Source organism: Tachypleus tridentatus, chromosome 10, assembly GCF_004210375.1.
Source record: "Tachypleus tridentatus isolate NWPU-2018 chromosome 10, ASM421037v1, whole genome shotgun sequence".
Lineage (NCBI taxonomy): Eukaryota > Metazoa > Arthropoda > Merostomata > Xiphosura > Limulidae > Tachypleus > Tachypleus tridentatus.
In genome coordinates, this window is record NC_134834.1 from 32,524,130 (window position 1) to 32,541,862 (window position 17,733).

Genomic DNA, 17,733 nt, shown 5'->3' on the forward strand with positions numbered 1-17,733 from the left:
TTCATACATACAGCATACCTTTTTTCAAGACAAAAATTCAGGGTACATAATGAAAAATTAATTTTAATTTTGTTAATGATGTTTTTATTTAGCCTGTAATGCACAGTAAACTTAGTGACTTCGTTGCTGCTGTTTTTTTCTCTATGATGGCATCAAATCTTGGCGTCTTTGTACTGAGTGCCACTCGCATGTCATGTTCAGAATTCAGCCGATTTCTGCATTTTGTTTGGATGTGAAGTAGACAAGAAAATCCTTGTTCACACAAGTAAGTAGTTGCAAATGGTACCAGCTTCAAGAGCTTTCTTCGCTAATGCAGGGTATGCTTCCAGCTGAGAATCCCAGAAGTGTTCCAGCTGACTATTGGTGAACTCCATTTGGATTTCACGATTGTGTCTAAGGTCGATGAGATCTTCCTTGATGCCGCTGACATCTTCCAAATTCTGCATGAAAGGATTCAGGATCCAGTTGTCATAGGTTTGCAGCTCTCCACACGAGAAGTAACCCTCAAATGAAGTAGGCAGCATCTGCATATGTTCAACAACTTTTGCAACAAAGTCTGGATGCAGGGTAGAATTTTCTGTGACTGTCTCTTCCAGGCAGGGGAAATTTGCCAAATTCCCCATCTTCACACGCTTTATCCACAAGACAAGTTTTTTTTTGAATACAGCCAATTTCGCGCTTGCAGTCACAATGTTGAGTCTCCTTCCTTGCAGAGAGAGATTGAGTTCATTGAGAGCTAAAAACACATCAGCCAAATAGGCAAGCATCTGAACAAAACTAGGTTCTTTGAAATATATAGCCAGTTCTTGTACCCTTTCACGGAGAAACTGATGAATTTCTCCTCTCAGTTCAAACACACGAAACAGCACACGACCACGTGACAACCACCTCACTTCAGTGTGGTACAAAAGAACAGTGTGTTCCTGACCCATTTCCTCACAAAGTGACTGAAACAATCGATGATTCAAAGCTCGGCTGCGAATAAAGTTTACAACCTTGACACAAATATCCAGAACGATTGCCCAGCATTGCTGGTGCACCATCTGTACATATTGAACCAATTTTGTCAAGGTGAAGTTCGTTTCTTGAGAAAAATTCTTGTATTTTGTTAAGCACATCTATAGCTTGTGTAGTTGTCTTTAAGGACTGACAGAAAAGGAAACTTTCTTCCACTTTTTTCTCCTTCACGTAACGAACTACTGCCAATAGCTGACAACAGTTGGATACATCTGTTGATTTATCCACTTGTAGGCTAATCTTAACTGGACCAGCCTTGATGTCAACTACAACTTGTTCCAGGATGTCAACACTCATATCGATGATTCGGTTATGGATTACATCATTTGACAAAGACACTTGTTGGAGTTTCTTCTCAGCTTCCTTGCCGAGAACAATCTTTGCCATTTCAAGGGCACATGGCTTTATCAGTTCCTCACCAATTGTATGGGGTTTCTTTGATTTAGCAATCTGGTATGCAACTTCATAAGAAGCACGCAGTAAAGGTTTCTCTGTTGGTGAAAATCCATAAGTCGGCAATGTGCCAACCTGATCAAACCTAGCTCTTTTGACCCTTAACGTCACAATGTCATTTCCTGCATCCCTGCCACCATGTTTGTTCTTGAAATGTTCATCAAGCTTTGATGGCTTCAAGTTCGCATTGGAGAAGAGTGTGCTGCACAGGATACACTGTGGACGTTGTGTCCCATCCTTCTCTGTAATACAGGTGAAACCAAACTTGACATATTCGTCATTCCACTTTCGTTTCTTCGACATACTGCAGACAAATCTGGAAAAGAAACACATTCATGTGTAGGTGTTTTCTTTTTTTTTATGAATTATCTCTAAAATATGTGATGGAGAGACTGAAATACCTGGTTTAATCAGTAGATTTGTAGGCATGACAATACATTCTATGAAAATATTGTAACGGCTACACTGCTACAGTGATGATGTATGTTATGTAAACTACCCATCGCTCATTTAAATAAATGTGTAGAAAGCAAAATCTGAAATAATACATAACCAATCTTCCACCCTACTGTTATCCATCAGAAAAAAATATAACATTGAAACAGGGAGACCATAACTCACGTGTTGATGGCACGGATGGGTGGTGTGGACTGAGACGTGATGATAACCTCTCTCTCTCTCCGTGTTGCGCACGTGTCCTGTACGCGTCCCTTCCTCGTCTATCCAAATGACATACCCGTTTGTTTACCCTGTATTGGAATCTGATGCAACTTTACCACTTCATTAGGAAATCAGGTTTAGGTTTAACTTTATCTCGGAACACTGCTGAAGCAAAAATGTTTCTTCTTAGGAGAAATATAAAGCATACTCTTATGTAAAAATATAGATTTGCTTTAATTATTCATGGGCATCCTCGCACCCCTTGGGAATCATCTTCGCACCCCTGGTTAAGAACCCCTGCTTTAAAGTATGACCTATATTCGGTAAAAAGGGATAAATTAATTCTGTAGCTTTTGTAAGTCGTCTGATTTACTTCAGTTAATGATAAACTTTGCCGTTCTTAATGCTATCATTAAATGTATTTATAATGTTATTTTACGACCTAACATTAGACCTTTTTTTAAAAACGTTGATAAACGTTCCAGATGTTACTGTTCCAAATGCCTATTAAATCTACTTACATCAGTTTATATAGTAAAGTGGGTAGACACGCATTTTAAGGGCAGGCAAAAAGCTCTCTCTTTGTTTGGTTACTTGTTTGTCCGCCGCTTTCACTGCACAGGTTACATTTAAGTGAAGTTGCGCAAAATGTGTGTTAGTACAAGTGATATTTTTATCGTTAATATATATCACACGAATAAATTGTACACAGACTTCATATTTTTTGGTAATTTTGAGTTAACATTTAATTTAGAATATAGCATCACAGGCTCATTTAGTTATAGATCATATAACAATACGTCTACAAATACATCATATATTTAAACACACAAAATAAATTTATGCACAATTAGAATTTTATGTGTGATAAACAAACAGTAGGCCTAGCCTATAAAATAAAATTATGCAGTCTGTCATAAAATAGACTACGTAAAAAGAGTAAGGCTTAACTCATAATGTTTACTGTGTGCAATGAGATTAAAGTCAAGTCATTGTAACTGGTAGAGCGCTTCCATAAGGTGAAAGACGAACTGAATCTGGAAATTTAATTTTTGTTATTAACTTTAGAATAGAAAGGCCTATATAAATCAACTAATACATCATATATTTAACCTTACACATAAAGAAATGTATGCAGAATTAAAATATTATGTGTGAAAAGGCAAACAGTATGACTAGCCTATGTCTACCCTAAAATATAGTGCGTGAAAAAAATAAGGTTACACTGTAATACTTACTGTGTAAAAATAAGGTTACACTGTAATACTTACTGTGTAAAAATAAGGTTACACTGTAATACTTACTGTGTAAAAATAAGGTTACACTGTAATACTTACTGTGTAAAAATAAGGTTACACTGTAATACTTACTGTGTAAAATGAGATTAAAGTCAAATAACTGAATGTATTTTGTGCCACTTTATTTTCACTTGATAGTTCATTACCTGGAAGTGTGTTTTGTTTTATAATTATAAAATACAATATTGAATTTTATTTGTAATACATGACATCAATGTCATAATGCGAATGCTGTGATACGTTTATAAAAAATATATCAAATTTTACATTAAAACAAATTTAACATAATATTACTTATACATTTACGTTTGAAATTTTAGAATTTAAGGAGGAATGACGAGAGAATAAAAGGAATACAAGCAGGCTTATCCTATTCGCTGGAGCGGGTGGTACTCATGCAGGTGGTACTCATACAGGTGGGTACTCATACTTGTATTAGGTAAACTAAATATTTTCCATAAGGGCAGTGAATGGTAAACAACCAAAAAAAGATTGTTCATAAGAAAACCCTGATTTAAAACGGATTCTTAGTTTATTTTCAAGAATCAAACCAAGGTTATTGGGTTTTTTCATAAATTCATAAATATTTTATCTATCAAAATATGAACATGAAAAGACAGAGAATAGGTGTTTGTATTTTTTCTTCATAAACACGAGCAACGCTACCAATATAATTATAACAGAATGTGGGTTCCGCTCTTAAAGTCTTATAAATTCCAGCTTCCTATATTATGATATGGCTTTCTTACTAATAAAGGATCTAATCTATATATGTATTCAAGCTAGTAATTAAATTACATTATTTATCCAGTGTTGTAAAATAAACTACACATATGTGTGACACACACACATATATATATATACACACATACGTGTGTGTGTGAGTCTATGTGTTTTATTTTGTGGCTCTATCTCGTGACAACTTCAACGTTATTCTGTTAAAAATGATCTAATTGGAAATTATCCCTTTTTTATTATTATTTTTATTTATATGCTCTAAAAAGTAATTACGCTTATGCATTTAATTGAAGTGATGTATTTAGAACGTGAATTACGAACTGCATGTTTTAATGAAACATAACATTTATTTTTCTGAAAAATACGCCATATTTCAGCTTTTTAGAAATACACAGTTTAAATGTCAGGGATAAATTAACTTAGTACATTAACAAACTATTTTGAAGTCGTAAATGTGTATATAATTTTGTTCTCCTGGGGAGAAAGTAGTTGTTTATATCTTATCGACGTGATAATTTTCCTAATTATAAAGCAAAATTAAAAATAACTTTTTAATTCAAAACCTTATGATAACAGTCGTCGTATTTTACTTACAGATATGTTATTAAAATATTGATAATTTTGGTTAGGTTTTGTTTTTGGCTATCAGGTTTTCAGAATACGAGTAAACTTCGAAGACTTAAAGGTTCTGAAGCTAAAAAAATTGTTTGTTTGTATTTAAGCAAGAAGCTACACAAAGGGTATTTGTGCTTTGCTCACCACGGATTATAAGTCCGCAGACTTACCGCTGTGTTACTGGGGGCAGCTACAAAGTAAAAATATTTGTAATTTTAGTTGGATTTTCATTTTATCATTTAACCAAAATGGTTTAAAATATTTTTAAAGCTTTCGTTATCACTAGTGTTGAAATTCAGCTCTTTTGCTATTAAATCTGTATCAGCTAACATAAGATGGATTATTCTAAACGACTGACGAGAGGAGACGTTTGGTTCTGTGTCTTTTTCAACAAATTACCACAGAATCTCTTTGCTTCTGGACATTCCAACCGTTAACTAGAGTTTAAAAGTACGTAAAAAGAACTATAGGATATGATAGAAAACTACGATGTGTAATTGAATGAATAACATTAATATTAATAGAACGTTGTAATTGTCAACTAAGCAACTCATTTAAAAAGTGCATGGTATTTGAGACAAAAATAGCATAAGATAATTAATAGTAACCAATATTGATTTATTAATTTTTCTAATAGTAATAAATTACTGTTGAGTAGGGATAAGATAAACAAGTCTAGGAAAGGTTTGGCAAGCAGTACAGAGGGCGTGTCGGAGTAGAAAATCCCACAGAAGCAACAAACTAGGGGGCAGTGTGACAGTACGGAAATACAAGTGTAGGCCCAACATGGGCACACCCGATATTAATCATTGCTTCCCAAATCTCTATCGATACTTGATTTAAAAGGTGGTTCAACAATGTTAACATCATCACCATTGACCTGTGACAAAAATTTAAATGCGAGAGATGATGCCGCATTACGAGTTTGAACAGCCCATTTAAGAAAAGAAAAAAAATAGTGTTTTTTTCTAAGCTATAATTTCCCTTGCTATTCTTCTTTTAAACAAAGATTGCGTAACAAGTTCTGCATGACGAATGAAAAAATTAAACAGAAAAGTGTTTTACTTTTTTATAACGTAACTCTGAAATGTTTCAGAGCTATATAAGATTTAAATATTAATCAGCGCCATCTACATGTTTTCAAATTAGGGACAGAAATTTTATTTATAACTTTTGAAATGCTTAAAACTGTTGATTTTTGTGGTTTTGTAGCTCAAAACTACGTTAAGGTTATCTTTGCTTTGACTACAGCAGGAAATCACACCCCAGATGTTAACACTATTAGTCTGAAAACTTACAGCTGACCTACCAGAAAACAAAATGCTTGAAGAGTCTCTCGGTCATTTCTTTAAAACAGTGTTTCATGTCGGATATTCTCTGCCACATAAAATTGACAATTTACTTGAAATCTTGGTTTAGAATACAAAAGTTTTTAAAATGACATTGATTTTGTTTTCTTATGATACTATATGAGAAATCAGTCACAAATATAATTGAAAAAATAAATGAGCATTTTAAAGTTTCACGGCAGATTTAAATAATAATTATTAATTTACATTTTATGACCAAAAATATTCAAAAATAAAATTTGATTTGATATTTTATATCCCCTTTTTTAAATGTTTATAACTGCAAAGCCGTTTTGGTTCTTGTTTTTCAGTTTAAAGCTTAATGATTGTTTGTTTGTTTTTGAATTTCGCACAAAGCTACTCGAGGGCTATCTGTGCTTGCCGTCCCTAATTTAGCAGTGTAAGACTAGAGGGAAGGCAGCTAGTCATCACCACCCACCGCCAACTCTTGGGCTACTTTTTTACCAACGAATAGTGAGATTGACCGCATATTATAACGCCCCCTCGGCTGAAAGGGCGAGCATGTTTGGCGCGACGGGGATGCAAACCCGCGACACTCAGATTACGAGTCGCACGCTTTAACACGCTTGGCCATGCTGGGCCAAAGCTTAATGAAGGTTTATCAACGTTCTGTCTACATGAGGGATTGTAGGGTAGTAATTGTGTAAACTTACCGCTGGACCACAACTGCAACGATTACCGCTAAACGTGCTCCTCACTTTGGGCTGCTATTCGATTAGACAAGAGTAGCAAAGAGTTGGAGGTGGGCGTTATTGACTAATTGCCGTCCTCATAGTCTATCAGTTGAGAACCAGGATTGAATCTACAAAGAGCATCCTTTTGTAGGTTTGCGTGAAATTATGAAAACATACCTTAGTGTTACTTCTTTAAAAGGAAGTCTTCTGTGCACTTAAAACGCTTTTATTTATATTCTGACAATACATTTTTAGATCAGAGAGGCCCTCTTACGGATGAACTCTGAAACTATACCTTTTACATAAATGTCGCCTCAAAAAAAGACTTAGCGATTTTTTTCTTCTCAAAACTAGTTTTTAAATTCATACTTTCTACTATAATTATTATTCTACATTTAAGTTTTTAATCAAAATGTTTGAACAAGAAAATTAAAAATATTGCCTGAATATACAAACCTGTAAATAGATGTGAACGGAACAAACATTTCTTTAGAAACTGTCAACCCGTGATTTTTCACAAACTCACAATAATCATTTTCACCTACAGCGACCCGGTGTAGTATTTCAAACCAAGTTTTTATGTCATTTTCACTTACAGAACAAACTAGCTTCTGGTTCGGATTCAAAAGACGCTGCGTTCGAATACAAAGGCCAAGACAGTTAAATATTAGAACCGTGACAAATCCGTTTTCGTGATGTCGACAAAGTACGATATCACGACATTATTTTGACTGTATTTACCAAAACCCTATATTTCATGCCCTTACTTCAACAATGAAACAATCGACACCTTGTGTATATAGTTTTTCTGCTTTCTACAGCTTGTGTATCTTGTTAGGGCCACTGCCAGCCTTGATGTGAAATAATTGCCGCCATGTTTCTATTATGAAGACCTTTTCGTCTTCGACAACAGAAAAACAAAAAAGAAGTACGCAAATCATTGACTGGGTTTTACCTGAAGTCGTCACAAGATGTTGTACAGTTGGTTTTAGTCTTCGACAATGTCAAGTTCTACCAAATAAAAGGCCCGGCATGGCCAGGTGGGTTAAGTCATTCGACTCGTATTCTGAAGGTCGCGGGTTCAAATCCCCGTCGCACCAAACACGCTCGCCCTTTCAACCGTGGGGGCGTTATAATCTTACGGCCAATTCCACTATTCATTGGTAAAAGAGTAGCCCAAGAGTTGGCGGTGGGTGGTGATGACTAGCTGCCTTCCCTCTGGTCTAACACTGCTAAATTAAAAACGGCTAGCGCAGATAGCCCTCGATTAGCTTTGCGCAAAATTTCAAAACAAACAAAACCAAATAAAAACTTTCAGTAGAAAAGTAATCGTGATTATGCGAAATTTTCGGTCTCTGTGGAGAAGCTTTATCTAAGAATTTCTCTCTTGGAGGGTGTGACAAAATAATGAGAGTGCAAAAGAGAAATCTGTTTTACTGAGATTGTTGTGACCAGGTGGTTGTCGCTGGGCGGTGTTTAGCGATCGGGAGAAACAGACGATTTTCTATTGATGCACGTAGGTTATAACTTATCAATGTAATTAATTAACTTGGTAACAAATTACGAAGTTCGATAGATCTGGTGTACTTTATACCTGTACATGTCACGGTGGGCGTGGCTTCAGAATCGGTTTCAAACAAAATAAAAAGTAGATGATGAAGTCGCTATTTGAAGTAAAAATCAACGTAGTAATGGAATCCGGAAAAGTCTCGCTTCATTTCGTTTGTTTCTAGTCTGTTTATACGCATCAAAATAAGTTAAATTTACCGTAAACCGTGAAAAATATATTCGTCTTGGAGACGATTATTCGTGAAAAAACTTGATTTGCTAACGGCAGAATACTGGCAAACATAACTTGATAACGATTTAATAGCTAACAAACATAGTTTGTTAACGATAGAATACTGACAAATATAACTAACTAATGGTAGAATAGTGGCAAATATAGTTTACTAACGGCAGAATACTAATTAACATAGCTTGTTGTCAAATACATACTCATGTTATACGTAGAGGGTGAAAGCTGTTATTTCACGACGTCTTACTTCCTGGTCAACAAGAATTACACTATTAGTTCATATTTTTCTTGCTATCGTCTCTCTCTCTCTTTTTTTTATCTTAAGTATAGATATCGTAAGTCGGTCCCATGCGTGACGTTGGACAGTCGTGAGGGTCAAATATAAAGCTTTATTAAGTTGTTACTACACGACAAACAGCTTGTAACTTGAAATTGTTGTTCGAGTCTAAGAAAACTGCCAAATTTATCGAAACTAACGCCTACGCCTCAGGAAAAGCAAGCATAGTAGCTAAGCCTATAACTAGTTTAACTTGGTATTACCACAAAACAAAGACTTGTAGCTCATAGGAAACGCCATAATTTATTAATTCATATAATTTCTAATTAAGTAGTTTAGTTCAGTGGCCCGGAGTGATTTAACCGTAATAAAAAAAAAATGTTTTCCACGTTGTCTCCAAAGCTTATAACTCTAAAGTTCGAAATTAGATCTACGCATCCGACACAACAGGGAAAAGAAAGTCCATTGCATAACTTTGCCATAAGCAATAGAGCATGACAAAAATTAAACAAGGCATTATAGTAAGGCATATGAAAATGTGTTTCTTACTGAATTGTATGAATACACACGTTTTAGTATTGTCTCATTATACAAACATAAATATATATGTAACAATGGTGCTTTTTGAAAGGAAATTATGTTTCATCCAATTCACTTTTCTTCAAAAGTAGGAAAAACGTGCAACTGTTTTGTTAATAGTTGACTGAAACCAGCGTGGCCCAAATAGTTAACGAACTAGGCTATGGATCTAAGGTTCTACGTTTTAAGGCCTGTTGACCGAGGAAAGCGCTCCGCATTTTTCGGATGCGTTATAAGAGTGATGGTCAAACTTCTTCTATTAGACTACGGTAGCCCAAGTATTGGCGTGTGTTTCATTGAATACCTGTTTTATTTTTAGTCCATCAGTTCAAAATTAAGGACAGCTATGCGCAGGTAGTTCTTGCGTAACTTTGCAAGAAGTTCCGAAACGAAAAAAAAATTCTAAGAAATAAAGAACAAATAAAAGGAAAAAACAACAACAATATGTCAACCACATTATATCTGCTATATCCACTGCTGGCGAGGCCTTTCTCGTAATACCAGGCCTCGTTAGACCGACTTGGATACAATAGATATAGTACTAGTTGAGACTCTATTGATATCATAGAACTACAACAAGTGTTATAATGTGAATCAGTTTCGGTTGGTGATATTTGTAATTTTGTATCAGCTATTTTTGTTTTTTTTATAAATCAGAATTAGGAGGAAGAATTAATAACTTCACGTGGTCCCGTGATCAAGCGTCAACTTCACGCTTGTATCTGTAGACAACGTTATTAAGGTTTCTGGTTTCTTCTAGTTTCAGATAAGCAAAAGCACCAGATTAAGTCTTCTTCCAACTATTACTATTATCTTGATATTACTGACTTAAGTTTAACAACCGATAATACTACGTAGGATGTTTTAAAACATATCAAACTCGTGTTTTACTTCATATAGCTACTAAAACCTATACGAAACCGAAGAAAAAAGACATATGAGGACTAGGGCAGTAAAACGAGCAAGCAGTTGGCTTCTTTATGAATAGCTTGGAGCATGCAATTGCTATTTACACCTGCACTTTCCTCGCCTAACATACTGGTTTCCTATTTTAAAATGAGGGAAATTGTGGACCCTTTAAAGATTCTTTTTCTATGTGGTTTTTCGCTATAAAAAACCTTATGAAATTTATTCTGATACATACAAGTTGAAAAAGTATTAAATGCTTATCATCCTTATAAGACCTCGAACCTCGAAATTTGAGGAGTGAAATAATTCTGAGAAAAATTATATATATACAAGCCCAAACATAACCACAAAACAGTGATGGATATGTATATATATATCAGTATATTATATGTTGCACAAGAAGTACAAACGTAATAGTCGCAACTTTACTGGTTGCCCAAAACACGTAAATGTATAACTCTCTGTGAATAGATTACTGTAATAATAAAGTCTGAGAACTATCAAGAATAACCAGTGTCTTGACTTCCGATATAAATTTTGTAAGGAAATGGAATTCAGGTGTTTTAAAACCCACCATGTCCACCATGTTCCATACGTTACTATCATCCAGTGGTCACGGCCAACTGGGGGTATGGCTGTCGCCATCTTTAGTTCACATGGCAATCGTATTCCTTAGTTCACAGATATTAGACAGGTATTGTAGCGCAGATGGGAAAAAGATCTACTTAGATCTTAGAGGACATCACCAGTATCGTATTGTATGAGAACATCCAGCCAATCACCCTGGAGACTTTTAAAATTATACACTTTGTTTGAAAACCAGGCTCTGAAAACTGATACTGGCCAATTTTATCTGAGTAGTCATTTGGCTTGAACCAAAGGTAAAAGACTATTGCACGTAGCCCTTTCTAATTTAGAAGTGAAAGACTAGAGGGAAGACAAGTAAATAACACTACATACCAACAACTTTTGGGCTACTCTTTACCAATGAAAAGTATGGTTGACCTTCACATTATAAATCGCACACGGCCGAAAAAGCAAACATGGGATTCGAACTTACGACCTGCAAATTATGAATCGAGTGCCCTAACCACCAGACTATGCCATCTCTTCTGGAAGGAAGGCAGCTACTTATCAGCATCCACTGCCTATCCCTTAGCTACACTTATCTGACTAAATGGGATAAAAACATTACACCGAGAAATTAGCTCGTTTAATTATAAAACGCACATGTATAAAATTTATATTTATTACAAAAAGTTTCAATCTATTGTAAACGTTTGCAACTTCGAAACATTTGAAAAAAAATGTATTTTAAGTGTTTGATCAATAAATGGAATTACTCCTACGACAAACACACACACAAACGTTGAATGAACTATGAGATTGTAACAGTTTTGTTGAAATGTTACATCTGTTTTTAAAGCAGGTAAGGTCAAAGGTTAATTTTCCGAACAACTGACCCAACGTCCTACAGTTCGAGATACAATATCGATGAGCACGCTACGCATTTTCAACTACGAGCACGTTATAAAAGTGGCAGTCAATCGCCTTATTTGGTTCAAAGAGCTAAACACAGCTATTTTAGCGGTGGATGCTATGAGCCTTTATCTTTCGGTCGGTAAGAGGCGGTTATATCTGAATCCTCGACGTCTCTGATCTGACCGTTTATTCCATGTTCAAGTCGAAATTTCTTTTACCAAATATGGTAATACTGATCAAACCATGGGTGAATATAACTAGGATAGTGTGGGGAGGGTTCAGTTTTGTTAGATTATTTCAGCTAGATATATTCTGTCAAAATTTGTTTCACCTCATAATTATTGAAACTGGTAAGGTTTTTTGAATTAAAGAAAACGCAAAATTTAGTAAAACAAATAGGTACAAAGTTGTAATAAAAGGAAAAGGCCTCTTAATTAATATTTGAAAAACTAGGCTACTGTAAACTATGCTAAAATAATCTTTCTTACTCTGTTGTTGTTTAGCATTAAGTACAAAGCTCTGCCGACCATGGATATCGAAAGCCAGTTTTTAGCGGCCTAAGTCCGCAGACATACCACTCTATGAATGGCCCACGCAGTATTTCAATATCTAGTGTGGTACTTCACTTCCTTATATTAATGGCCCACAATGTATTTTAATATCTACTGGGTACTTCACTTCCTTATATTAATGACCCACGCAGTGTTTTAGTATTTAGCGTGGTGGATCACCTCAATATGTTAGTAACCCACGTTGTATTTTAATATCTAGTGTGGTACTTCACTTCCATATGTTAATGGCCCACCATGTATTTTAGTATCTAGTACTGGTACTTTGCCTCCATAAATAAATAATTCATCATGTATTTTAATTCCGAATTATTGGATCTTTTCTTTTAGAAATTAATAGCTTACCCTATAATCAAGTATCTACAGACCTTCTACACCAGGTTCATCGAAACATAGGAAACATTGGAGGGCGCAGTCGTAAATGAATAAAACTGTCTGTCAACGCCTTAAATCAATATTACTTAGCAATTTCACACAATAACAAATACTGTACTGTACCTACAATAACATATGAAATACAAATTAAATTGTTTGCTGCATACTAAAAAAATCACGAGTAATAAACATGGTAAAGATATTCCGGTTCATAGTTCTTGTTATAGGAACAACGTAATGTTTAGAATTTGTCAAAATACTGCAGTCTCCTTTTATTTTGGTTAAAAAAGTCAACCGACTGTACAGAAAAACACTAAAGAACAACCTGTTGTCTATAAAATATTGGGCGGTCCAATGATATTCGAGCAATAATAGTAATCAGTGACAACATATAAAGCAGGAGAGAAACTAACAAAATATTTTCTCAGTCTGGTTTTATGTTTATACGGTTTACCCTCTCCCGGTCCAACCATTCACTAGGGGTCGCCTGAACATCATACGAATATTCTAAAACTGTTCAATTTCACGTTGTTTTAATTTCTTTTTAAGCCAGTGGTCTTTATAAAATTATTTTAACCGTTTACCAGTTACCCCACTGGTTTATATGTATATATTTACTTTTCCTATTGTACTGCTTTTATACAGTTTGTATCTTTTAATATCTTTTTTTACTTAGATTTTATCTCTCTTGCATGTAGGCTGAGATAGTCTTAGTCGCCTTAAGTCATTAACCCCCCCCCTTCTAAAAAAAAAAACAAAATGCACTACATTCTGTAAGTAGGGCGACCGCAGAAATGAACAAAGGCGGTTTATGCCAATTTGTTTGTCCGTAACAAATATTTTTGAATTTCTTGGCCTCTAATATATTATCTTGGAATTTTAAGAGGTTCTTGTGTATGCCTCACACGGATTCTGAGACCTTTACTTTATTCCTTTTCTCATGTTACGACTTCGATATCCATTTTAAGTTTTCCCTTGCTACTGTTGGCATATAACGTACTCGCACGCCGTCCTAGTGAGATCAACGAAATAAACGCCGCCCCCAGGAAGGGTGCCTTGGCTAATTTCATATACTGTGTTGTTTCGCATTTTTCACGCCTGTTATTATTTAACCTTAACCATTGGTAAGCGATAAATTGTGACATAATGTGTTGTTTTACTTTAGAGAGTCCCCCGATGAAACAGCGATAAGTCTGCGGATTTACAACATTAGAATTAGGGGTTCGATTTCCCAAGTTAGACACAGCAGACATCTTAATATGGTTTTGCTATAAGACACACACATACACTATTTTAGTGAAAAGCTGCACAATGTATTGTCCACGACGGAGTTCGAACCTGGATTATAAGCTTGTTATCAAGTACTCGGTTTTCAGGCCAAACTAAATAAAGTACAAATCTATATGAATACTAAATATATGATGTAGTAAAACTATGTTGAAGTGTTTTCTGAAATGTCTTGATAGATTCCTTATCTGTTGTGTGGTGAGACGTAACTCAAAAGCTAGCATGTCAGACTTTGAATCTGAGTATTTACGAATTGCATCCTATTACTGTCAAATCGCACCACGCCATTTCGAAGTCATGGGTACGCTATAAGAGTGAAAGTCAAATCCTATTATTCAGCTAGAGAATAGTAGCCCAAGAGTTGTCTGTGTGCGCTAATGACTAGCTGCTTTACTTCTAATCTGTCAGTTCAAAATTAGAAACGACTATGCGCAGATGCCGATAGCTTCGTGTAGCCTTGCACGAATATCCAAAAATCAACAACTTGCAACATCAACATACGTGTTGTTCAGTATTTTACATTGTACCAAACTCCCCATTTACTGCTATCGGATACTTACACAGTAAACAAAGATTTTTTTTACATGTAAAATGGTCCAGACGCTCGGTAACTTGATAATTACTTGCTTTTTCAAACGTTACACGACTTGGAGCTTAAACTTATCTGCACGCTAACCCTTAACAGATTTGTTATACTATGTTGATTTACTGATCTTTAATCGTCATGTGTCAACTGCGTTCTAAACATTCAAACTTCGTAGCTGTAGAAATCAGGATTTGATAAATGAACAGTGGACAGGTGACCAGTCTTTTTCCGATAAGTCTCAAGCAAGAACAACAAAGATGGATTAAATGTCAACTTTATCTTGGTGCACGAAGAGGTCCTCCACCTCCTCCTCTGTCGTGCTCGTCACGAGGAAAGGCGTTGTTAGGGCGAAGAGCTGGTAGCCGAGAACGGAGAAAAAGTGACGTATGCATGCATAATGTGAATGACATTTAGCACAATTCCTAAAGTACCCCCCCAAAAAAACACATTACCTTTATGTAGTAGATACTAAACAATATAATATTTTTATACTAGCAGTATTGATATCATATGCATATGTTAACGTCAAGAATGGTGTTAGTTCACTGCTATTTGGATTATTTAATTGCGTGATGTTAGATAGGTAAACAGCTTTATGGATGGATAAATTCGAGCTAAAAAAACACGTAAATACCAACCACAGAATCTTAGGGCAGATTTTATACGGATGATCTTTTATTTGTTGTTAATCTTAAAACGGCTTTACTTATTACTTTTTTTAAAAATTTCATAAAATTTTCAAACTCATGAAAATGTGTGATTCGATATTAGAGCTTTGTTTGTTCTTTGAATTTCGAGCAAAGCCACACGAGGGCTATCTGCATTAGCCGTCCCTAATTTATCAGTGCAAGAGAGAGGGAAGGCGGCTAGTCATCACCACCCACCGCCTACCCTTGGGATTTTCTTTTACTAACAAATAGTGGGATTGACCGCCACATTCTAACTCGCCAAACGGACATGTTTGGTGTAACGGAGATTCGAACTCGTGATCCTCAGATTACGAGTCAAGTGTCCTAACCACTCGGCCATGCCAGGATCTGACACTAGATAAAGAAAATGAAAGGGAGATACAAGCTATTCACTCAAGATTGTCACGCTATATTCATTTATATATTTCTCTGTCACATGTCCCAAAACTCCTCTTTTTAAAGGCGTTTAGAATTTTTAGGTCCAACGTTACCACAATAACGTGAGTAATTTCTCTACCTTGTGATTTGTCATTTAGTACAACGTGTCTGTAATCTTAAAAAGACCGAAATGTGCACAGAATTTGCCTTGGTTTTGAAATACAGCTTTATTAGTTTTCAATGTGGCACAGTTTGCAGCGAAAATTTCTTAACACCGAAATTAGCAATTTTTTTCAACAACATTCACTACCTGGGAGGTCCTTACAATGCATAGTTTTGAGTTGTTATGTTGTTTGTTGCTTTATTTACTTGTTGGATTTTATTTGTTTCTTTGTAGTTAAGTACAAAGCTACGTAAGGGCTATCAATGCCGTGCCCGTCTTAAATGTCGAAGCTCGTTTTTAGCGTTATATATTTGCAGACTTACCACTGTGCCATTGAAGGAGTTCTTGTTATAGTACTCAAAGTAAAGAGATGCACATCTCTTCCCCTCACCAAAAAAATAGTGAAATCACTTATTTTATACATACGAAACACACAGGAACCATACAGTAAATAGCAAGGTTAACTTCAATGTTGATGGGATATTGTTTAATCAAAAAAGGCATAGGCCTAATTTGGCTAAATAAAACGGTGAGTTCATGAACCCTCATGAATATTTTAATGTTAATTAGTAATTATTAAACGGTTCACTGAAGAAGAATTAAGTTGTATATCTTATATTGCGTAAAAGAAACTATATGATATGATTTTAAACCTGTTATTACAGTAAAATATTTACTTTATTTGAGAAATCTACCTGATTAATTTCTGTGAGTAAAAAATATTCAGTTTTCTTCCTTTGAAAAAGGAAATAAAAAAACATAAAAAATAACAAAAACAATGGGGCCCAGCATGGCCAAGTGTGTTAAGGCGTTCGACTCGTAATTCGAGGGTCGCGGATTCGAATCGCGGTCGCACCAAACATGCTCGCCCTCCCAGCCGCGGGGGCGTTATAATGTGACGGAATAGTGGATTCGTTGGTAAAAGAGTAGCCCAAGAGCTGGCGGTAAGTGGTGATGACTAGCTGCCTTCCCTCTAGTGTTACACTGCTAAATTAGGGACTGCTAGCGCAGATAGCCCTGGAGTAGCTTTGCGCGAAATTAAAAAAAAAAGACAGTGTAAACGCGCCACCTGTATTATGTAAGTTGAAGTAACATTGCAAAGTCGCATGTATTATGTTTACTCATCAGGTTGGTCGTTTTAATGTTACTTATTTCTGTCATCAACTTTATTTCCAATTTATAACAGCCTATATACATTAACTATATAAATGCCATACTTTATCAAATTTCTGATTTTTTTTATTTTCTACTGTCGTTTGTTTTGCACTTCAAAGAAACTGATTACATCTTAAAATGTTGTCGTATCACATCATATTTCATAAGTTATGGTTATAAGTATGTGAATTAACCGTCGATTAAAACAAATGGATTTTATATGTGTTATGTAACTGTTGAAACAAGAGGATTTTCTAACCATGTTCTGTAGCTACTTTTATGTTTGTGAAACAAGTGGGTTACATCGACATGCTCAGTAGCTTGTTTGTTTGTTTGTTTTGGAATTTCGCACAAAGCTACTCGAGGGCTATCTGTGCTAGCCGTCCCTAATTTAGCAGTGTAAGGCTAGAGGGAAGGCAGCTAGTCATCACTACCCACCGCCAAGTCTTGGGCTACTCTTTTACCAAGGAATAGTGGGATTGACCGTCACATTATAACGCCCCCACGGCTGAGAGAGCGAGCATGTTTGGCGCGACTCGGGCGCGAACCCGCGACCCTCAGATTACGAAGCGCACGCCTTAACGCGCTAGGCCATGCCAGGCCCTTGCTCAGTAGCAACTATATAGTTTTAAGCCAAATGTTTCTATAAATAATTTCATAA

The 17,733-nt window shown here is 35.6% G+C and overlaps 2 protein-coding genes across 2 annotated transcripts; both read right to left on the reverse strand.

Annotated features, from left to right (window-relative positions):
- Positions 1 to 257: 257 nt before the first annotated feature.
- LOC143228327 (protein FAM200C-like) lies at positions 258 to 932 on the reverse strand. The gene has a single exon (XM_076459597.1). It carries the CDS (start codon positions 930 to 932, stop codon positions 258 to 260), a length of 675 nt encoding a protein of 224 aa, XP_076315712.1.
- Positions 933 to 936: 4 nt separating this feature from the next.
- Positions 937 to 1,773, reverse strand: LOC143228328 (protein FAM200C-like). Its single transcript, XM_076459598.1, has one exon. The coding sequence runs from the start codon at positions 1,771 to 1,773 to the stop codon at positions 937 to 939; it is 837 nt and encodes a 278-aa protein (XP_076315713.1).
- Between the last annotated feature and the right edge of the window lie 15,960 nt (positions 1,774 to 17,733).